The sequence below is a fragment of the Urocitellus parryii genome, chromosome 11 (genome assembly GCF_045843805.1).
Source record: "Urocitellus parryii isolate mUroPar1 chromosome 11, mUroPar1.hap1, whole genome shotgun sequence".
NCBI classification, from domain to species: domain Eukaryota; kingdom Metazoa; phylum Chordata; class Mammalia; order Rodentia; family Sciuridae; genus Urocitellus; species Urocitellus parryii.
The window spans coordinates 64,297,253-64,321,771 of record NC_135541.1 but is presented as its reverse complement, the minus strand read 5'-3'; the positions used below and the strand labels follow the sequence as shown (position 1 = coordinate 64,321,771).

General features: G+C 32.1%; 1 protein-coding gene across 3 annotated transcripts in view; it reads right to left on the bottom strand.

Moving 5' to 3' along the window:
* Prkacb (protein kinase cAMP-activated catalytic subunit beta) overlaps nucleotides 1–24,519 on the bottom strand; it is a 109,632-nt gene that overhangs the window by 54,718 nt on the left and 30,395 nt on the right. The window contains exon 1 of one of the 3 annotated variants that reach the window (XM_026406142.2): nucleotides 6,816–7,029. The exons of the other annotated variants lie outside the window; for them this stretch is intronic. Within the exon in view, the coding sequence (XP_026261927.2) occupies nucleotides 6,816–7,002 (187 nt within the window). The 5' untranslated portion in view covers nucleotides 7,003–7,029. Of the gene's footprint in view, nucleotides 1–6,815; nucleotides 7,030–24,519 lie in introns of those variants that run through there. 3 annotated transcript variants of the gene reach the window in all.

Genomic DNA, 24,519 nt, shown 5'->3' with positions numbered 1-24,519 from the left:
CTAGCATGCTCTCTCTCTCTCTCCTGCTAGCCCTGAGTAATCCTTGCTGCCCTATGGGTGGTTCGAGGTGAGAGCCAGAGAGGGGAGCCGTCTGGGACCTGGTCATAGAATAAGGTAACTGAGTCTGTGTGTTTTATTTCGATATGGCTAGCTATCTTTTATGCCAAGAACCTCATTAATGAAACCATTGCGCTGGTCGCATGGTGGAGAATATCTTATTTTCAAAGTTTGACATACATATCTAATGAAATGATGTTGAAATTTTTCAAATGCTTTTTATCTATCTACTGAAATGATTGTAGAGTTTTTATCCTTCATTTTGTGTTGTATCACATTCATTGATTTGCATAAACATAAGTTGAACCAACCTTGCATTTCAAGGATAAAAAACACACTTGATTGTAATGTATAATCCTGTAAATATGCTGTTGAATTTAGTTGCTAGTGTTTCATTAAAGATTTTTGGATCTATGCTCATTAGAAATACTATCCTGTGATTTCCTTTTCTCATAGTGTCCTTGTCTGGCTTTAATATCAGAGTACTGCTGGCCTTATAAAATTAGTTTGGAAATATTCCATCCTCTTTAGTTTTCTCGGGAGAGTTTGAGAATTGGCATTAATTCTTATTTAATGTTTGGAATTCACCAATGAAACCAGGAAGTGCTGGGATTTTTTTTTAATTAGGGATTTTTTTGGAATACTGATTCAATCTCCTTACTTGTATTGATCTGTTCAGATTTTCTATTTCTGCATGATTCAGTCTTGGTAAATTGGTAAATGTTTCTAGGAATTTCTGTATTTCTTCTACGTTATCCTAGAAGAACAAAACTAGAACCATCACACTACCACATTTCAAAGTATATTACAAACTTAGAGTAATCAAAGCAGCGTGGTACTTACATTTTAAAATAAGTATGTAGACTAATGGCATAAAGCAGAGAGTCCAGAAATAAACTCAGACATTTACTGTCAATTATCTTTAATAAAGGTGCCAAACACAATTGCAATGGGAAAAGTGCCATCTCTTCAATATAGTGTTAGGAAAACTGGATATTCACACACAAAAGATTAAGTCAGAACCTTACTGCATATTATTTATAAAAATCAACTCAAAATGGATTAATGCCTTATATGCAAGACCAGAAACTGTGAAACTACTAGAAGAAAATATAAGAAAAAAATTTCTTGGTATTGGTTTGAGTAATAAATTTTAGATGACCCCAAAAGTACAAGCAGTGAAAATAAAAAGAGACAAATGGGACTTCATCAAAGTAAGAAGCTTCTATACAACAAAGGAAACAACCAATACAGTGAAGAAACAACCTATGGTATGGGAGAAAACGTTTGCAAACTACACCATCTGATAAGAGATTAGTATTCAAAACATTTAAGGAATTCAAACAACTCAATAGCAAGAAAATAAGTAATCTGATGAAAAAATGGGCAAAGGACCTAAAGAGAAATTTCACAAAAAAGATATGCCAATATATAAAAAAGATTTTCAATATCACTAATTATCAAGGAAATGCAAATTAAAACCCCCAATTGATGTCACTTCACACCTGTTAAAATGGCTACTATCAAAAAGACAAAAGATTACAAGTATTAGAGAAGACGTGGTAAAAGGGGAATTCTTGTATGCTGTTGGTAAGAATGTAAATTAATATAGTCATTATGGAAAATGATATGGAGACTCCTCAAAAAATTAAATATAGAACTATCATATGATCCAACAATCCTACTTCAAGGTATATAGTCAAAGGAAAGGAAGTCAGATGCTGAATAGATATCCACACTCCCACATTGACTGCAGCATTATTCATAATAGCCAATATATGTAATCAACCTAAGTATCCATTGACAGATTAATAGATTCTTTAAATTTGTCCCATAAAATATAAACATAATCTGGAATATACATAAAGATTTAGTTATAAGGCTGTTTATCACAACATTTTTAATATAATAGCAAAAAGTTAAAAACACAAAAATACTAACAGTAGTTATCTTTTGGCAGGATTGTGTATGATTTTTTAGTTGTCTTTGTTTTTCTATATTATTTCCTAATTTTCTCCTGCAGATATATTTACAAATAAGATTTAAGTGTTATTAGGGAATAAGTGCTTTTCAAACTTTAATTATAATATGAATCAGCTGGGGAATCTTATTGAAATGTAGATTCTGACTCAGTAGTCCAGGATAATTAGAGATACACAAAAAACAAGCATTTGAACAAATTCTTCCCTGATACTAATGCCATACTTTGAAGCACTATCTAGAGTACATATATAATAATCTGCCTTTTCTAGCATTGTCCTATGGCTGTTTTTACAAAGTACGATGAGGTAAGAGGATCTCATTATGTTAGTTATTTGACATATTACTTCAGACTCTGTGGAAACATTTTCTAATTTCAAAACATTTAATATTCCAATCAATTCACCTTTACAATAAAGCCTTTTGATTGCTCCAGTTATAAATTATAAAAATGGTAAAAAGTATACAGGTAACACAGAAGTTTCTGTATATTGAATGTGGTATTTACCAGGATCAGGTCAGCATTTTGCTATTTTTGGTTAATGTCTATAGGCCTTTAAAATAAATTGCAGGCCAGGATCCTCCAGTGACTCAGGAGGCAGACAGGAGGATCCCAAGCCTTAACAATTTAGCAAGGCTCTATGCACTTTGACCCTGCTCAAATTTTTTTTAAAAAGGGGTTAGGGATATGGCTCAGTGGTTAAGGACCCCTGGGTTCAATTCCTGGCACCAAATAAATAAATACATAGATAAATAAATTGCAAAGATCATAACAGAAAAAAATAGAGGCAACTGCACAAGTCTGTTGTGTATTACATGCTAATCTAACCAACAACTCAACATTTATTGAGAACTGTGCTGGCAATACCAAAATAAACTGACAAGTTCTAGGCCTTCATGGAGTTCAAAATCAGAGGGAAGAGAGATAACATAAGGACTAATAGTAAAAATAATTTTAGCACTATAAAATAAGTCGTATTAAAAGTAAGTAGAAGGGCTGAGGTTGTGGCTCAAGTGGTAGAGCACTTGCCTAGCATGTGTGACGCACTGAGTTCAATTCTCAGCACCACATATAAATAAATAAAAAGGTCCATTGACAACTAAAAAAAATATTTTTAAAAAAGTAAGTTGAAGATGATATAAGAACATAGGAAGGAAGGAGATTATGAGTTCTAATAAGGATGAAGGACAGAAGAGTAGGACTCCTTAGTGATATTTGAGAGGAACATTAACTAGGAGCGAATCTCACTATTGGTAGAAGTAGGAACAGGAAATTGCAGATAAAAGTATCTTGCATAAGCACTATTATAAAGGGAATTCCTTATCTGACTATTCATTGCTATGTTCTGACTATTCATTGCTATAGTGTCAAAAATAAGGGCCTGGCATAAATAAGAAAACAAATGATACTTATGTGCATTTCCCTAAAGTAGAATAGGCAAGTTAACTTATCCTGTATTCTGCAGACTTTTCAAATTAAAGTTGCATTATATTATTTCCCACTTTCAAAAACTGCAATGGCTCTTTTCTATTAGAATGTTGCCTGAAATATTAATATCAATATGCCTTGAATATTATGTTGTTTATGTCTGTTCTTCCTACTTTTATTTTGGGGAGTAAGAACTGGATCTTATTTTCTTCCAAACCTTGTTCATAGACTATGAAGTAGTAAATACTCAAAAAAAAAAAAACCAAAAGGTTTACCAAATGCATAGATATTAATTACTATTGATAAACTTATAAACTTCCATATGGAAAAAAGTAGATGAAAAAGACAATATGTAAAGTCTTATAATTTAGAAGTTACAGTAATACAGATTTACTGGACTAACAATTAGAAAGTAAATTGTGTAAAAAATGTACAAACTTCAGAAAGTTCATATTGATAAGACAGTCTATCATAGTCACTTTAGCTATCTAATTCTACCTGAGAATTCATATTTGAAATTGCTTATTTGTTCAATATAGTATTTACACCAAAGAGTCACTAATCCGGATTTGTATCTATAAGAAAAATAGCCTGCCAATTCATACAAGGTCAAATAAAGTGCTTTGTGGTATTGACCTATTTACTTCTTAAAATGTTGCAGTTAGACATTCATTAAGTATATAAAATCAGACTTAAAACACAAAAAACTTCTATTAATTTCAACATCATATAACTTACCAGACTACTTATGATCAAAGGAAGATTCACAAGCTAACCATAACAAATTTTCTAGAATGTCAATTCTTTCGTTAGAGTCAGAATGAAAAGCAGAATTTCTCTATGCTTTTCCTTTGAACTTCATGCACTTATATGTGCAGATTAGTCATTACATATTTACGTTATCAAATATGAATTTCTGTGATTTAATAATAAAAGGTGAAACACCTAGAAACCAATGTGACCTTTGTTCTGCATTTCTTCCCATAAATGTTACTGAAAAAGAACCTTGGATTAAAGTTGGTTACATTTCATACATGACTAAATTAGTAATTGAGCTTTACTCAGTATATGAAACTAACTTTTTAAAAGTTACAAACTGTTTTTGCACTTAGTTACTTCTTTTTTGTCTTTTTTAAAAAACTTAATCGTTTCTTATATTGCACTTTGAAACAAGTATATCCAGAGTATCACCAGGAGATATTACATGCGTTTTTCTTGTCAAACAAATCCTACAAGTAAATTTCTTCAAGTAGCCTTGAACAATTGTGTTTTCTATGAAAATTTCATATGCCCAAAACTTCTTCCCTAACTCACAGAACAAGGGAATTTGTTTTCACCACAAAAAATAAATTTGGAATTTTGAAATGACAGGATTTCTGTTTCTGTTGGATCAGTGTTTTCTCCTTCATAGCAATACATTTCATATGAACAAACTAGACCTCCATTCTTACCATACTCTTCCTTACTTATAAAATGATTTTGTGCATTATATTTTTGGGATATGAAAAAGAGAAAAGAATGAAGGAATAGTTAGTTGATGAACATTCAGTTGCTCTTTAAATATTTCTTACGTCACGACTATTATTCTTACAGGGATACAAGATTTGTTCACAACTTTATTTGTCTTATTTTTTGACTTCACAATAAAGAATCATGTTAACAACATTTTATCAGTCTGTTTTTCTAAAAGAAATCATGGTTCATGGTATTAATTTCCATTTCTAGACTGTAAAATGTTTTTCAGAAATATATAGGGTCCATATATTTTAAAAAAACAGTGAGAGTTTAGTTCAAACATTATTAAAATCCCATGCAATTCATCAAAGAATCATTTACTAAACATCTACCACGTGGAACCAGTATTGGTGAAACAGAAATTAATTCAATTCTACCCTGGTTCTTCATCTAATTTTAAAAAAAATTTAAATGCATAAAAATGATTTCAAAAAGGACTTTTGATACTGTATTTTAACAGAAAAGGATAAGTAGAATGAATTAAAAGTTTTATTACACAGAAAATTTTAATAATGTATTATTATTTTACTACTTCACAGTTCATGAGATTTCTCACCTGTCAATCTGCTATGTAGTAAAGACCAACTATAATCAAAAAAAAAATTGGACAAATAATGTTGTTCCTTACTTTTTTCAAAAAAATAGCTCAAAAAGGGTTAGAAAAATTCTGATGTAGTAAAAGAATAAATCAAATAAGCTTCTACAGAAATATCTAGGTGCAATATAAACCACATAGTAAATTTTGTAAACTTTTTTTTTTCAACTTAGTTTTCTTACTTAACTGCTTGGGAATCTATAATCTAAAGAAGTAAACCCTAGGGCTGGAGATGTGGCTCAGCGGTAGCGCGCTCGCCTGGCATGCGTGCGGCCCGGGTTCGACCCTCAGCACCACATACCAACAAAGATGTTGTGTCCGCCAAGAACTAAAAAATAAATATTAAAAATTCTCTCTCTCTCTCTCTCTCCTCTCTCACTCTCTCTTTAAAAAAAAAAAAAAGAAGTAAACCCTAGTGCTATTTGATGATCAAACACACACACCAAAAAGGGCAACATTGCCAAGGGTAATTCTACTGTTCTTTTAATCAAAGTGAAAAATTACCTTGGGGAGAGTCCAAGGTGATATATGGAATAAAAGCACTGGTATTGTTGATATGTTAAACTTACTCTTTAAAGTGCAAGCTACCAAAAATGGTTTAGTATACTAGTAAGTCCAAACATTTTAACATGCCTGGAAAGAATGTATTGCAAGCATAAATAACTTTCCCTCCTTAACCCTATTTATAAATAATATAAAATACAATTATGAAAGCTTGATATACATAATTTTATAAGTTTAAGAATTTATATAAAAATTATACTCTACTTTTTGAAAGTCTTGCTTATAAAAACTAAAATAATTTTTACATATACATTTAAAATAAAAGATGGAAAACATAATAGAAATTTAATTATAAATCCAAAAGCCTTTTTGCCTTTCAAATTTTAAAGTTTAAAAATACAAGAAATTTTAAAAAGAAAACAGATCATTGTTTAAAAGTTTTTCATATTTATGTAACAACAACAAAAAAACCAGAGTAACATAATAAAATAACTTAAGAACATTGCAGAAATTTTTCTCATTGATATTTAACTTAAGAAGTTATATATAAAACAAAACAACTACATGATTCAACTCAACTTATAATCAAGTTTTTGTGGAATTCTTTCAACTCTGTCTTGCAAAATGTCCTTGTACAAACCATAAAAAGACAAAACATGGTTGTTTATGTTTGATTCTAAAACTCTAGTACTTTAGCTACTAGTTGTAATGTATCAATTAAAAAAAAAAACTTACTTGATCTGTCCCATAAGGCAGTATGTTCAGAGAAATGAAAGCTGTCATTTTCCAGAGCTGTTTTCTGATCATGTGCAGTACCTTTGGAGTGTCTATGAAATAATCGGCTAGCAAAACCTTCCAGTTTCTGAAGAGCAGTAGATGTACCTGTACACTGGTTACAGGATAGATCTCTATAAGCTGCCATTCATGTGCATTTACACTTTACTTAAAATAACTAAAAATATTTCCAGAAGGAGCTCAACAACTTCTTACACAGAAGCTAAGAGCTATGCATGTGTCAAACTTCCTGTTTGCAGGGTATTCAAACCACTACTGCTCTTCTGTTTCCTGTTAATATAAAACAGCACATTACTGAGCTTTTCTTAGCAAAACTCTTTTCATCTCAACTACAGAGGGGATTTTAACAGCTTGCAATATCTGCCTAGAAGGGTCTATGTATGTTTTGATATTAATGTTCAGATTAAAGAAGGCATTATATAAAAGTTATGTAAATATACATAGTAAGCTGAATTTTTTTTTAAAAAAAGGGAAACTAGTTAAACATGTATTACAACTCTATAAAAACAACTGAGGGACGAATCACCCCCCAAATATAACATGTTAAAAAGACGGACTGTATTTTCTCAGGAAATAGGCCAATTACAGATTTTATGAATCCTTACAAGCAATTAATTTTTCATCAAAAATTAGTATGGAATGGATATGACAAGGCTCTTACAAAATAATATGCAAGTTAAACTGAGAAAAGAATCTGAGCTAGCAATTTAAAAAAAGAATTTAATGTTGCTAACTCATTGACTTAAGTCTAATATATACAAGAACCACAGAACATAGCTTATCAACTGACATGTGTCTGCCTACAGGTAGTTATATTTTAAAACACTCTAAAATTTGACATGTTAATTTCAAAACCTTAACACAGAAGATGCTGCTTACTTGACCCATTGCTTTAGTGATCTCATTTAGTATCCCCTTCAACTAAATGCCAATAAAATTTTCTATCACCAATTTTGCCTTTTATTAAAGGATGAAAATTTTCAGTGTTTCTCTTTGGAAACTCTAAGTAATAAGAGAGAAGGAAAAAAAAGGAAGGAAAGGAGAAGAAAAAGATCCTAAAAACTTTCTAAAAAAAATATTTTAGTTCAGATTTCCTGCTAACCATTTGACAAATACAATCAACAGAAACAATAATCTTATCAAATTGTGGCGATGAACAAAGACACGAAAGTTCACTAAGGAAACACTGACCAGTGAATTTTGCCATGTAACAGCTCATCTGTGTACTGTTTTGTGTAATAAAATTAGTATTAATCTAAACAAATGGGCAACAGTATCTGTAAGACTAACTTCTTAAATTGCTTATCTTTAATATTATGTGTGTAATAACAGAAAATGTATTACCCTCTGGTAGTGTCTTACAAAATACAGACACTAAATAACTGTCTGTAATGTTTAATAGAATAAGTTTCTGTAGTGTTTAATAAATATCCACAAAGCATGGACTGACTCAGTATGATAAAAAGTGTATAAAATTCCTTTGACTTGTTCTTCTAACAGAAATTCTATTAATCTTCAAGGCTCACTACAAATGTTACCTATTTGGTCTCCTACAGGAAAATAAACTGCTCTTTCCTATTTCCACTGAACTTATGGTTTTATGTAAAAATTGGTTGTTTATGAATTTGTGTACATAAACTGAGTTACTTGAATTCAGAAATGCAATGTATGCTATTACATATTCAGTAAATATATGGCAAATGAAGTATTTATTCCTTTTACCAATTTAAAGGTCTGAGTAGAATCATCAAATAAATATTAATTTCTATAATAACCTCTTATTTTCCTTGTTCCAGTCACCACTGCTAACCTTTCAGCTCTCTGAAATATTAGCCTCCCCCAAATATTACACTCATGGTATTCCTTTGCCAAAGACACAAAATAATCCCAACATTTCATCCTGACCCTATTTATTTTTAATACATGTATAGCCATATTTATCTGCATTCAACATTGCTTAAATATGGAAATCCCAGATTCCCAACTACAACACTGAGATTAATTTATTTAAAACAATGCATAAACTTTAAAACAAAATTGCCATAGAAAAAAGTAAATTTCACCAAGTCTCTTGAAAAGAACTACGGTTAAAAATCTGTCTTTATTCAATTAAGCTGTTGCCATTTACCACACAGCACTTATAGAAAATAGACTGTTTAGTTCTAAGAGCAAAGTTTCTATATATGGTAATGTGACCAAGGAGCTGTTGCTATGGAACTGCTTGGGCAATTTTATTTTTATTTTAAAAATAAGAACTCTACTGGCATCTACTGCTAGAAAGAAACAACTACAGTATTAACAACTATGATGAATTCCTTCGTAATTCAAATTAATCTTAAGAAGTATATTGTCATTCTTCCTGATGTTATTTTCAGAATTTTAATTTGTACTATAACATCTAACCTTATACCCCAAACTTGCCATAACAGCATAACTTGTAATGAAATAATGTAAAATTTTAAAACTTAATAATAAATTATATCAGATTATAAACTTCTTCTCATTTTCTATAATACTTTTAGGAATAAGGAGCAATTTTTAGAGTAGAACTTGCTTTAACTGTCATAAGAATCCACAAAATACTAATGCATTTCTTTTATTTAGTAATAGTAATTAAACATTTGCCAAGCAATTTTCAACATACAAAATAATGTGCATTGTAAGATCATTGTGAAATTATTGTAAAGCTCATGAAGTCCTTACCAATGAAGTAGGTAGCACAGATACTATTATCTCTATTTTAAGATGAGAAAACAAATATTAAGTGACTTTCCCCAAAGTCACCTATGTCTTCTAACTCCAAGATCAGGGCTCCTTGGACTGCATGACCCTGATTTCCCATGAAGAAGCAAACCTTTTTTACAAGTGCAGTATTTTTCAAACATTCAGGAGAAGTAGGGGGTGAAAACAGAGTGCAAGTGGGGCTGTTCTTAGGCATATTGTCCAGGGTCTGAGAATCTGTTGTGAAAATGTTTTCATTTAGATGGTCACCTTATAGCCTTTCAGTTTCATTGCCCACATTTATGTTTACAATCATTCTGGGGCCAAGTAGAACCATGTACTCCAGGAGTCTGAAGGTCAAAGAAAAAAAAGTAGAAGCATATTTAATATGTAAACAATGTATTTCCTTTATGTGTAGGGCAATTGGCATGACATTGACCCTGTTTTTTAAATAAAGGTTTTAGAATAATAGCTTTATCTTTTTGAGAATGTTATATAAATCAATTCATACAGTATATAATCTTTTAAGACTGTTAATCTTTTTAAGTTCCTTTCATTTAGCATGGTATAGCAATTAAGATTTCTCCATGTCATGAGTCTAACATTTCTCTTATATTTTTATAGTTGAATAAGTATTCCACTGTACAGATTTACCACGATTATGCATGCCCACACAAATAAATTTATATTATGCATGACAAAAATCAGGCTGGGATTGTGGCTCAGGGGCAGAGTGCTTGCCTCGTACATGTGAGGCACTGGATTCAATCCTCAGGACCACATAAAAATGAATAAACAAAATAAATATATTGTGTCCATGTACAACTAAAAATTATTTTACAAAAAAAATCAATTGACCATATTTGTGTGGGTCTATTTCTGGACTCTACTCTGTTACACTAACTTATGTGTCAATTCTTTTACCATTACCATACTGTCTTGGTTACTAAACCTTTTAAGTCTAATATTTGAAAGTGTAAATCTTCCAAATTTTCCCCTTCATTATCTAGTTGTTCTGGCTACTAGAGTTCCTTTTATTTATTTATTTATTTGGGGTGCTGGGGATGGAACTCAGGGCCAAGTCAGCTTGGTCCTGTTCACACAAATAATCTTGTTGGGATTTTATAGTGATTTTGTTCATTGGGATAAGTACCATCTTTACTGTACTGAGTCTTCCAATCCATGATCCCATTATATTATCTTCATTTACTCTCGGGTCTTTGATTTCTTTCATCAGTGTTTCTCTTTCATCAGTATCTTTCATTTGTTTTCACCATGCAGACCTCGCAGATCTTAGGTTTATTTTATTTTTTTAGTTTAAATTTATTTTTAACTGACACATAAAAGCACAAAATGACATATATTTATAAACATACTGAAATATTGTATAGTACCCCAATTTTAAATTGAGTGATTGTAAATGGTACTTTAAAAAAATATTTTGGGCTGGAGTTGTGGCTCACTGGTAGAGCACTTGCTTATTTATTAGCACATGTGAGGCACTGGGTTCAATCCTTAGCACCACATTAAAAAAAAAAACAAATAAAAGGTATTGTGTTCATCTACAACTAAATTTTATATATATACATATCATATATATAAATTATATAATGTTTTACAGTTGTTCATTGTTAGTATATAGACATATGACTTGTTTTATATATTGATATTGTATATTGTTACCTTGTTAAAATCACTTATGTTTTCAGAATCTTTTTTCTTTTTGTAGGTTTCCTGGGATTTTTAACATAGAGAATAATGCCATCTTTGAATAAACTGTTTTGTTGTTAGTTATTTTACTAATTTTATGCCTTTATTTATTTTTGTTGCCATATTACATTAAATAAAACTTTCAGTACAATGTTGAATAAAAGGGTAAGAGTGAATAACTCTGCATATTCCATGTCTTAGGAAGAAAGCATTCAGTTGCTTGTTTTTTGTGTTTATTTTGTTTTTTCATTAACTATAATGTTAGTGCTAGGCATTTTTTGGTAGGTCTCCCTTATTAAGATAATGAATTTTCTTTCTATTCTTTGTTAGCTGGGAGTTTTACATTGGAGGGATATTTAATTTATCTAATATTTTTTAAGCGTCTTTTGATATGATCACATGGTTTTACTTTTTCAGTTTGCTAATATGATGGATTATATTGATTAATTTCCAAATCCTAAATTTGCCTTGAACTCCCAGAAGAAACATCTCTTGCTCTTGATGTACTATTTTTTTTATATATTTTGGGATTCAATGTGTAAATACTTTATTGAGGATTGTTTGTCTATGTTTACTAGATATATTGTCTCATAGTTTTATTTCATATATTGCATCATTTTAGTGGCAGGTTAAGATTTACATCAGAAAATAAGTTGGGAACTATTTCATCATCTATTTTCTAGACAAGGTTGTGAGAATAGTAATCATTTTTTCTTTAAATGTTTGGTATAATTTGCCAGAAAAACTATGTGGGACAAGAGTTTTCTTTTTCAAAATACTACAAATATTTTTTAAAGTTCTTAATATAATTGAGATGAATTTGTAATCTTGAATGAGTAATTATGTTAGTTTGTGTCTTTCAAGAAATCCATTAAGTAGTCAAATGTATGGGAATAGAGTCATATCTAACAGCCCTTATCACAACTTTAATGTATGTGGCATCTGTTGTGATTACCCTTTCATTCTTGATATTGGTAATTCGTATCTTTTTTTTTTCTTGGTCAGTTTGGCTAGATGATTCCAATTTTGTTGATATTTGCAAAGATCTACGTTTTGTTTTCATTGATTTTTCTCCATCAAAAAGTTTTCTCCTTTTGAGTATTTTATTGTTCTTAATTTTTTTTCTTCCTCTATTTTCTTCAGTGTTATTCCCTCATCCTCACCCGCTTCCAGTTTCCTAACAAGGAAGCTTAGATAACTATATTAAGACTTTTCTTCTTTTCTAATATACAAACTCTAATCCTATACAATTCCTCCGAAAAATGCTTTGGGTGCATCTGACAAAGTTTGATGAATTATCTTTTTGTTTTCATTTAGTTCAAAATATTTTTGAATTTCCCTTAAGACCATGGATTATTTACAAGTGTGTTATTTAAATTTCTTTTTCTTTCTTTCTTTCTTTTTTTTTTTTTTTTTTCTGGTACCAGGGATTGAACTCAGAGGCAATCAACCACTGAGCCATATCCCCAGTGCTATTTTGACAGGGTCTCACTGAGTTGCTTAGCAACTTGCTGTTGTTGCTGAAGCTGGCTTTGAATTCAAGATCCTCCTGCCTCAGCCTCCCCAGCCACACAGATTATAGGCTTATGCCATCCTTCCCAGCTAGATTTCTAAGTATTTGAGGATTTTCCCACTTATTTTTTTTTTTTCTGCTGGTGGTGCTGAGGATTGAACCCAGGGCCTTGTGTGTGCAAGGCAAGTACTTTACCAACTGAGCTATATCCCCAGTCCTTCCCAATATCTTTCTGTTACTGAAATTTAAATTAATTCCATCAGGGTCAGGGAATATTTTGTATGATTTTTAATTCTTTTAAGTTTGTTTTTTTTAAGTTTGATAGTGTTATATTGTGTATCTTTCCCTCCCATTCTTTTGTTTTTAAACAATTTACATCAAAATATTGAAAGTATAAAAGTATAGCACATAGCTGGGTCTTGTTCAGATCACTTATGTTTAAAGTAACTACTGGTATAACTGGACTTAAGTCTACAATCTCTTTTCTGTCTGTACCCACCCCCCAGTTTTTAAAATAATGAATAATAACTGAAATACTATAAACTGTACATATTTTAAGTTAATACATTACAGTTTATACAACTGTGAGATCATAAACACAATTAAGATAATGAACATATCCATTATCCCTATAAGTTTTCTCATGCTTCTTTGTAATTTCTCCCTCCTGCCATATCCCATATCCCCACACAACTGATGCTTTTTGACAATACACATAATTTGCATTTTCTAGACTAGTTCTATCTAAATAGAACTTTTGTTAAAATAAACATTTTATTTTACAACTAATTATTTAAAAAATACAGAAAGGACACCAGTAAAGCAGAAGATAGAGATCAGGGAAAGGGAGGAAAGGAGGGAAAGTGGAGTTACTGGGGAATGAGATTGATCAAATTACATTTTGTGCATGTATGAATATCACAATGAATCTCACTATTATGTACAATTACAATGTATCAATATAAACCATAAAATTTTATATTTATAGAAAAATTGCAAAGATTTTAAGTACAGACATTTGCCATATAACTCATACCCAGTTTCTACAATTATTAATATTTTACTTTTTATGGTAGATTTTTTTAGAATTCATGAATCTATATTGATATTCTATAATCAGTTTATTCAGATTTTCTGATTTTTATCTGGTGTCCTTTTTCTGTTCCAGGATCCCATCCATGATACCACATTACATTTAGTACTCATGTCTTTTCTTCAGCTTTTCAGCTATGATAGTTTTTCAGACTTTCCTTGTTTTTGATGATCTTGAAAAATTTAGGGAGTATTGGTCAGCTATGTTGCAGAACGTCCTTCAATTGGAATATGAGTGCTTTTTTCATGTTTAGCCTAGGGTGATGGGTTATTAAGAAAAAGACCACAGAGGTAAAATGACACTTAATATCAAGGGTTTATGCTATCAACATAAATTTTACTGTGGATGGTGACTTTGATTGCCAGAGGGAGGTGGCTTTTGTCAGCTGTCTCCACTATAGACACCCTTTTCCCCTCTTTGCATACTATACTATTTTTGGAAGGAAGTCTCCATACATAGCACCCATTTAATGAGTTATAATCCACTTCCTGTGGGCAGACTAGAATTCTGCATGGGCAATGTGTTGCTTTCCCAGTTTATTTATTCAAATTATCTATATCAGTATCAATATGGACTTGTGAATATTTATTTTATACTTTGGGCTAAAATACAATACTATATTATTTATTCAAGCTTTGACATTGGAAGCTCTTTCAGTTGCTTCCTGTGTCCCTTTGATATACCCCATCTTTGTGTGTGTTGTATGTTTGTACATATATACATGAGAGTTTGAGCATTTCTTTACTTTCTAGCACTACAAGATGTCCTGTGCTCATGTTGTATATTTCCTCTCCCATTCCTAGAATCAGCAGTTTCTCCAAGGAACCTTTTTCTCATTTATTGGAGAATGGTATTAGAAATCAAGATTTGGGAACAAGGTTTGTTCATTATTACTGAAGGGTGCCACTGAAGGTGAGAGAACAAGGACATATATGTGTGTACTAACATGTAGATTCCTCTAAGTATTTCTATATGTAACTCTGCTTATAAGCTAAACATGAGTTCATCCTGATATCCTCAACTCTAATTCATTATTGCATGATTTCATCTAGCTTCCTCCCCTTTCTTATCTGTAAATCCCTGCACTAATAGTAAAAAACCTGGGTTCTAAAATCCATCATCCATTTACTTACATATTCAATTTTGATACAAACAGATAGCAATCTCAAAATTGTTAACCTGGTAAGTTAACAACTTCATCCATTAGAGAAACAACTTTATCAACTAGAGTATAATACTATGTGCATTTTCATTTTGCTTCTAGTCTTACAGACGCCCCTTGTTTCAGGTTACTTAGGTCAGTATCTTTTACCCCCTAGTCCCTTCAATGAGGTTGTTTCATATATTAATAACAAATTATTTTGTCAAAAACAGATTATTTTGTCCCATTAGGATTCACCAACCTTTGAAAAGATTATTTTAAATGTTGCATACATTTAGGTTTACTCTCTGTGATGTAAGTATTATGGGTTTGGACAAATGCATAGTTATGTATCCACAATTACAGCACCATAATGTTACCATTCTAATAAATCTCCTGTGATTCCCTAGTACTTGGCACTCACTGATCTTTTTTCAGTTTGTTAACCATTGCCAGAGTTTTGCCTTTTCCAGGAGATAATATAACTGAAATCACACAATATTATGATTTCTGCTCTAATTTTTATCATTTTTTCTTTCCTTCCTTCTTTTCTTTTCCCCTTCCTCTTTCCTTCCTTATTTGTACTGGGCTTCAATTGCTTTTCTTTCTCTAATTTTCTAAGGGAACTTTATATATTCATTTTAGATTTTCTTCCTTTTTAGTATATGTATTTATGGTTATCAATTTCCCTCTATAGCTATAATAGTACTTTTGCTAAATCCCATTTTGATAAAGTGTATTTTAATTATCACTTAAGATATTTTAAAATTCCTCTTAAGACTTCTTTTTTGACCCATGTGTTATTTAGAAATGAGTTCTTTAATTAATTTCCAAATATTTAGGGATTATCCAGCTGTTTTTCATTGATTTCTAGTTTAATTCCACTGTGATCTGAGAATATACTTTCCATGACTTCTCTTTTTAAAAATTTGTTAAAGTGTACTTTACAGTCTAAAATATGGTTTAACCTGGTGAATGACCCATATAAACTAAAGAAAAATTTGTATTTTGCCAGGGTTTAATGTAATATTATGCTAATGTCATTTAGATCTTAATAGCACTGTTCAGGTCAACTACATACTTGATCAATCAATCATTAAGAAAAGTGCTGTAGTTTGCAACTATAAGAGTGGATTTATATATTTCTCCTTTCAATTCTATGAGCTTTTGCTTCATGTATTTTGAGTGTATGTGTGCAGGATTATTAGGTCTTTTTGAAAATTGACTACCAAATACATATAAAATAACCCTTTTTATTCCCTAATAATCCTCACTGTTCTGAGGTCTGATCTTTCTGAAATTAATATAGCTACTCCAGTTTCCTTTCAGTTAATGATATTATGGTATATTTTTCTCCATCCTTTTTCTATCTGATTCTTTATATTCAATGTGGACTTCTTATAGACAACACATAGCTGGATATTAGTTTTTTTTTTCATGAGTCTTGCTTTTATATACTCTGAAAATCTCTTTTAATTGGCATGTTTACATTATTCTTAAAAGTGACTATTTACATAGATTTAAATCCACTGTGTTAATCAGCTTTTTGTTGCTGTAACCAGAATACCTGATAAAAACAAGTTAGAGGAGGAAAACTTTGTTCGGGCCTCACAGTATGAGATTCAATCCTTGGTCAGCCGACTCCACTATTCTGGGCATGAGGTGAGACAGATCATCGTGGTTAAAAGGCATGTGGAAGAAAGCTGCTCAGCTCTTGGTAGCCAGGAAGCAAAGAGAGAACACAAGATACCAGGGACAAGATATATAATCCCCCAAAGCTGGATTACCAACCAGTAATCCATTCAAATTATTAATCTATCAAATGGATTAAACTACTGATGAGGTTATGGCTCTCATGATTTAATCATTTCACCTTTGATTATTCCTGTATTGTCTCACACATGAACTTTCAGAGAACACCTCATGTTTGTAACTATTTCTACTTACTACATTTTTTTCTCTTTTCCCCCTATTTTTCTACCTCCTCTTATTTTGACTGAACATTTTATGATCCTGATTAGTTTCCTCTCTTAACATCAATTCTACCTCTTAAGAAATTTTTTTACTGTAAAACATTGCAAAATTCCACCTTCTAATAGCATTATACTACTTCCTTATAGTGCACGAACTTTTAAACACATTATTCCCAAATTATTTCTCCTATCCCTTATGAAATTCATGTCACTAATTTAATTTGTATGTCTGCCATTATTACACTGTCAATACAAAGTTAGTATTAATACATTAAATAGTTATATTTTAGATCAATGAAAAACAAAAAAAAAAGATTATATTTTGCCATCTTTTGGTTCCTGATAATGTTTCTTTTAACTTATTTCATTTTCCTTCTCTCTGAAAAACTGTTTATCACATTTGTCAGAACAGATCTGCTGGCAATAAATAATCTTAGTTTTTGTTTGTCTGAAACAGTCTTTATTTTTTCTTCACTTCTGAAGGATAATTTAAAGGGATATAGAATTCTAGGTAAATGGGAATTTTTAAAATTCAGTTTCTTAAATATTTTACTTCACTCTCTTCTTGTTTGCATAGTAATAAAGAGTCTATTATAATTCTTATTCTGTTCCTCTATAGGGGAGAATTTTTTCTCCCCCACTTATTTAAGAATATGCTTAAAGTTGTTAATTTGGTACACATTTTACTTGCTGATTTCTGAAGTTCCTAGACATGTCTTTTGAAGCCTGTCATTAATTCCATTATATTCTCAGCACTTATTCCTTCAAACATTTCTCTTGATTCTTTTCTCATCTGTCTCCTCTTGGTATTCCAATTATTCATTTTATGCTTTTTAAAACTGTCCTAGGGCTGGGGATATAGTTCAGTTGGTAGAGTGCTTGCCTAGCATGCACAAGGCCCTGGGTTCAATCCCCAGCACCACCCAAAACAAACAAACAAACCAACAAAAACTGTCCCACAGTTCATGGATTTTCTATTTTTTGTTCATTGTTCATTGGTTTCTTCTCGATGCATTTCAGTTTTTGAAGTTTCTACTGACCTACATTCAACTTCATTGATTCTTCCCTCATCCATATCCATTCTAATGATGGGCCTATAAAAAGCAAACTTCATTTCTCTTATAGTTTTTTCATATCTACTCTTTCTTAAAGTGTCTTTTTTATGTCAGTGACTTCTTGCATGCATCATATCCCTTTTATTAGAGTTCTTAACATATTAATCATGATGATCATTATAGATTAGTAATGATATGATTACAATATCAGTAATATCTGAGTGTGATTCTGATGCTTGCTTTTTCTATTTACATTATTTGTTCTTTCCTTTGGGAATGCCTTCTAATTTTCTGTTGAAAATTCACCATGCTGTAATAAGAACAGAAAAAAATGAGAATTTATAATATAGATTTAGTAAACTGGCCAGAAGGTAAGCTGCATTTGATGTTTGCTATTGATATCCTCTATTTTTGTCTCCCCTACTGACTTTGGGCTTCCCTCAGTACTCCTTCTTAGAGAAGAGTCCATGCTTGCCGCTCTTTCCACTGTAAAATATCATTATATTCTGCCCCTGTTAGTATGGTGGTAAGGTATGGGAGATGAAAAATAACAATTTTCAGATTCATTATCAATTTTTAACTTTGCCTCCTTTCCTGGGCAATGATATTTACAGGTATCTATTTAGTCATGTATCGTTTCCCCTCTATTCAATTGTGGAAGACTAGAGAGAGCTGGAATGGGAAGAATGCTCTCCCCAAATTGGGATATGAATGTGGTAAAATTTTTTTCCCTCTACAGAGTAGACTATTGCTAGAGAATGCTATGGGCATATTTCATTATTATTATTGATGAATCCAGCCTAATTCCATCTTAAGATTGGGAGCCATCTTGTCACAAAGTTATGAAAAGTTAATTTCTGTTTTACTATAAATTACTGCAATTTCTAAACTTGTTTGGAATTCCTGCCCATGCCTTGAACTTACCCATGCCTGGCTCCCCCTGACCAGATAACAATCCTCTCTGAACCTCAGGGGCACTTCATAAATTCTGATGGTGGGATCTGAATTTACTCCCTACCTTGAAATATCATGCCCTGCAGATCATTAACCTACTATCTGCCTTTGTATTATGCTTGTCAAAATCCTATTAGCTGTAAGTTCTCAAGACACCACCTTTGCAACTTTTTATGCTATAAAACTTTGTTCCTGGAAAGCTAGGGGGTTGGTCTCTAGCCACATTAGGGAGAAACAGCCTCTGATCAGCTCTCTTGGCATACAAAAATACAAGTTTGCCTTAATTTGATTTAAAATTGGAGCCAGTGGTCTTTGCGTCGGGGTTCAACAATTATACTCCCTCCTTCTCCAAAATCCACAAGAGGACCTTTTCCAGGATCTTCATCTTAAAAGCGTGATGGGAATTAGTGGAGTCAAAACCCATCAAATTATAGGGGCCTCCCTAACACTTCTGCACTAACAGTTTCATACTCTCATGCTAGTTCACACTTAGCCTCCAACAATTTGTCATAATTATCATTTAAATGTCCCCACCATTTATGGCTCTAGTGGCTTCTAGGTAAGCAGATCTCATCTGTGGTCCTTTAGATTTGCCTATAGCTCCACAATTCAGGTTGATAGTGGCCCTACAATCTTATTAGTCTGATAAGTACAGAAAAATCACTTATTTCTCAGTGCATTTAGCTTTTTCTTCTTATAAGAAAAGATAATTTGTAGGATCTTTATATATCAATGCAAAATCCTGAGTATCTTCCCTCTATTTTTAATTCCTCTCTTCTTTTAGATTACTTGAAACTGCAGATTGCATGGTTGATTTTCTTTTTTGGTTTTCTAGAGATTTGGTTTTTGTTTTTTTTGGATGTTATTCTAGATATTTTAATATGTATACTTTGCTTTTATAATCTATTTAGAATCAAAACTGTACCACCTCAAGAGAAATTTGTGAACTGCATAAAAAATTGGAAACTCAGCAAACAATGTTATTTTTATTTCCACTAGTAAACCTATCATAATGAACCAAAGAGAAGAAAAACAGTAATATTTAACCAAATACTTATCATTTCTGTTGATCTTCTTTCCTTCATGAAATTCCACATCTCTCTCTAGTATCATTTCTTTTCTGCTTGAGAGCTTCCTTCATTTAGCATTACTTTTAAAACAAGAGTACTAGTGATAATTTATCTTTGGTTTTCTTAAATATGAACATGATGTGTCTTTACATTCAATGAGCTTCTTAAATCTGTAAAATTTACGTCTTTTGCCAAACTTGGGAAATTTTCAGCTATTAGAGTCTTTAAGATGATGATGTTGTTTCTTCTCCTGTTTTGACCAATGGCCTGTTAGACATTTCTATATTGAATCACAGGTTCTTAATACACTTCCTTTTTTTGAAGCAATTGTTATTCCATTGTTTACCTTAGAAAATTTCTTATATTCTAATTCACTGACTCATTTCTGTGTCATCTCCATTCTGTCTCATAGATCTAGACACCTGTGCAGTTACTCTGCTATCATCACTATTTCAAGAGTGTAGTGCAGTAGTATATCTTGCCTTGAGGAAGGATCAGGAAAAAAATTAAGCAAATGGAATTTCCTTTACTTTTCCTTTCCGTAGGGACTTCCCTTCCAGATTCTCTCATCAAAAAGAGACAGTTTCTCCTGGAAAATTTGCTGTCTGAATCCATTGCGCAGTTTTAGGATTCAGATTGCCTTGAGTCTAAACTGGGAGATGTGGGAGGAATTTTATTAAACCAGGAAGTTCACTTCCATAAATATCTCTTTTATAATTTTTATCTCACTTCCCAATCTGCCTATTATTTACTTTTTAAAGTTTTTCTATAGTACTTTAAGTATTCTGCTTAAGGATTATAGGTGTAATCAATGGAAGAGATAGGGTAATATGCACTTCCTTCATTTTAATTGAATCTAGAAGTCAATCCCATCATTTCTGATTTTTAATAATTTAATAACAGATTTAGAAATAAAAATTTTAAAAGATGCAGCTTGACTTTCATTCAATATGCTCCATCTTGATCATGTGAAATTAACATATAATCCTTTAAATAAATCACAGTCAAGTTAAGGTCCTTTTGTCACAAAATTTTATGTAACAAAAAGTTAATATTTGCATAAATTGATTTCTATATTTTGTATAACATAATTACTATTAATAAATTTTGTATAAAATGATTACTACTAATAACAAAGAAGATGCCGTTATTAATATAGAATTGACTGTTTCATGATTGCAAAACTGATGTCTTTTCAATTACCTAAACAAATTTTCACAATCACACTCTATATTTTTATCTGTGGATTCTCCATAATGCCTAAAATAACACATAGTAATAAATCTCAAAAGTTCAACAATCTTATAAAGTTTATAATCTTGCTAAGTCTTACGTCATTCCAAAGCAAAACAAACTCAAATGATTTCTCATGGTCTACAAAATCTAAACCTTTAGCACAATAATCAAGTACTTTTACCAACCTAGGTGCCATTTCATTCATTTATAACTTGCAGTAGTATCACCTAACTGCCATTTCATGTCCCCTCTAACTCTATACTTCTTTTGATGGGAAGGGGAATACTGAGGATTGAACCCAGGGGCTCTTTATCACTGACCAATATCCCCAGACTTCCTTATTCCTTCTTTTGAGAGAAGATCTTGCTAAGTTATTGAGCTGGCCTCAAACTTGCTATTGTCCTGCTTCAGCCTTCTGAGTCACTGGGATTATAGGTGTATATCCCTGCGCTGGGCTTAAGTACAAACTACCACACATACAATCTCCCATTATGATTCAAAACCATACTTGGGAATTAAACACATTTCTGATAAGCTAAAGGCTGCCCTCTTCCATTATTCCTATGTATTCCCTGGAACCTGTGAATATGTTTTAATTCATGGGTTTTGCAGATGTAATTAAGGTTACTAATTAATGGCCTTAAAACAGATTCTGCTGGATTACTCAGGGTGGACCCAACCTAATCACATCACTCTTTAAAGTGGAACACTTTCTCCAGCAGGAAGCAGAAGGAAGACGTGGCAAGAAGTCATCAGATTCCAAGCATGAGAAAAATTCAAAGCATCTTGGTGGCTCTGAGCTAGTCAGGTCCATGAACAAGCATCAATGAAAGGCCTCTAAGGAGCTAAAGGTAGTCTCCATATGATAACCAGCAAAGAAACAGACATCTCAGTCTTATAACTAAAAGGAACTAGATTCAGTCAAAAATATATGATTGGAAGTAGATTAATTCCCATAAATTCCAGATATGTGCCTGAAATTCTAACCTTCAGGTTTATTATGTTTTTAAACCACTAAGATTATGGTAATTTTTATGGCAACAACAGAAAACAAATACAAGACTTAAATGTAATAAAATGAGAGGGGTAGGGAAGGGAGACTCTATTTCCAGAGTATTATGTACATTAAATGTGGAAATAAGGAATACCTAATCATATTTGATGCAGGGACTATCTTCCTCTAACACTTAAAGTCCTTCCTATTAATGATAACTTTTCCAGTAATCTACTGACATAATAGCCAAGATGATGACCAGGCAGCCCACTTAAATCACCATGGAGGAGCTCTAAACACCTGAAACAGAAGTGAAAAAGATGAAACTTCTTTCAATTCCCACTACACACAAATGAAGCAGGGCACTACACAGCCACTCCTTTAACTCACAGGAGAGCCCTCCACGGTGTGCATAAGAGTAAGTTTCAGACTTCAGGTATTTCACTACTAGTACGGCTAGTCCGACCTTATAGAATATGGACAGTGAAGATAGGGATATATAGGCTCAGATAGCAATATTACAAATGCCCACCCAGAAAAACACATTTTACTTTCTCTTAATTAGCATGATAAAATTTGGTCTTCCCTCCTAAATTTAACTTGAAAACTTCATCCTTCAGGTGATGTGTGGAAAGTATTCTGGATATGAAAATCTATGTAGTAGTACCAATATTAAATGTGAGAAAGTATAGATAAATCAGTAGTCAGACCCACATTTTAGAACTGACCGCACTTCACAATAATTACGTTTTAACTTCTAACTCTTCTGTGAACTTTTCACATAATTTTCTACCTCTGGAATATAACATAATATTAATTATATTGTTCTTCACATTTCATTTCATTACAATGGATTTGTTTATCTCTGCATTCCTTGTGCCTATTGTGGGACCTAGAATACAATGCTAATCACAAAGCCTTCAATAGTTTTTGAACTGATCAATTTCATAGACACCATAATTCTTCTATATGAGTTTTAGGAATCTCAAATTAAAACTAAGTCACAGACAGGGGCAAGGGGCTCAGGCTGTGGCTCAGTGGCAGAGCACTTGCCTAGCACATGTGAGGTACTGGGTTCGATCCTCACCACCACATATAAAAATGAGCAAATAAAATAAAGGCATGCTATCCATCTACAACTACAAACAATAAAAATTTTTAAAAGTCACAGACAGAAATAAAGGACTCGGCATTTGACATATATTTCTATACTATAGGAAACTATATATTTCCCCTATTTTCTATTTCAGTTTAGTTTGAGATATACAACAGTAATAAAATATAAAATTCATGGTGTAAAAAATTCTGGAATCTATTTGCACAAATATATTAGACTATTTAATACATTCTCAAAGTTGTAATATGGATGATAATAATCCTAACTTATTATATGTCAGACTTTATTCTACGTGTTTTACACAAAGTAGTTAACAAATTTATTCCTCATAAGAACCTACCTTTAGCTTAGGTATCTGATGAACCCAGCCTAATTCCATCTTAAGACTGGGAGCCATCTCGTCACAAAGTCATGAAAAGTTAATTTCTGTTTTACTATAAATTACTGTGATTTCTAAACTTGCTTGGAATGCCTGCCCATGCCTTGAACTCACCAATGCCTGGCTTTACCTGAATAGATAACAAGCCTCTCTGAAACCTTAGTGGCACCTCATAAATTCTGGTGTTGGGATCTAAATTTACTTCCTAACTTGAAATGCTGAACCATTTAGATCATTAACCTATTTGCCTTTGTATTATGCTTGTCAAAATCCTGTTATCTGTAAGTTCTCAAGACACCTCCCTTTTGCAACTTTTTGTGCTATAAAACTAAGCTCCTTGAGAGCTGGGGTTCTCTAACCCAAGGATTTCGGGAGAGACAGTCCCGGCTGGAATTACAACCTTGCTTTAATTTGATTTAAAATTAGAGTCGGTGTTCTGGTCTTTGCATTGTGATTTAACAATCATTATTCCATTTTCTAGAGACACAAAGGTTAAATATGTTACAAAGAGTCACAAAACTAGCTGGGTGCATGCCTACAGTCCTAGTGGCTCAGGAGGCTGAAGCAGGAGGAACAGGAGTTCAAAGCCAGCCTCAGCAATTTAGCAAGGCCCTTAAGCAACTCAGTGAGACCTTGTTTCTAAATAAAGTATTAATAAGAGGCTGTGGCTCAGTGGTTAAGCATCCCT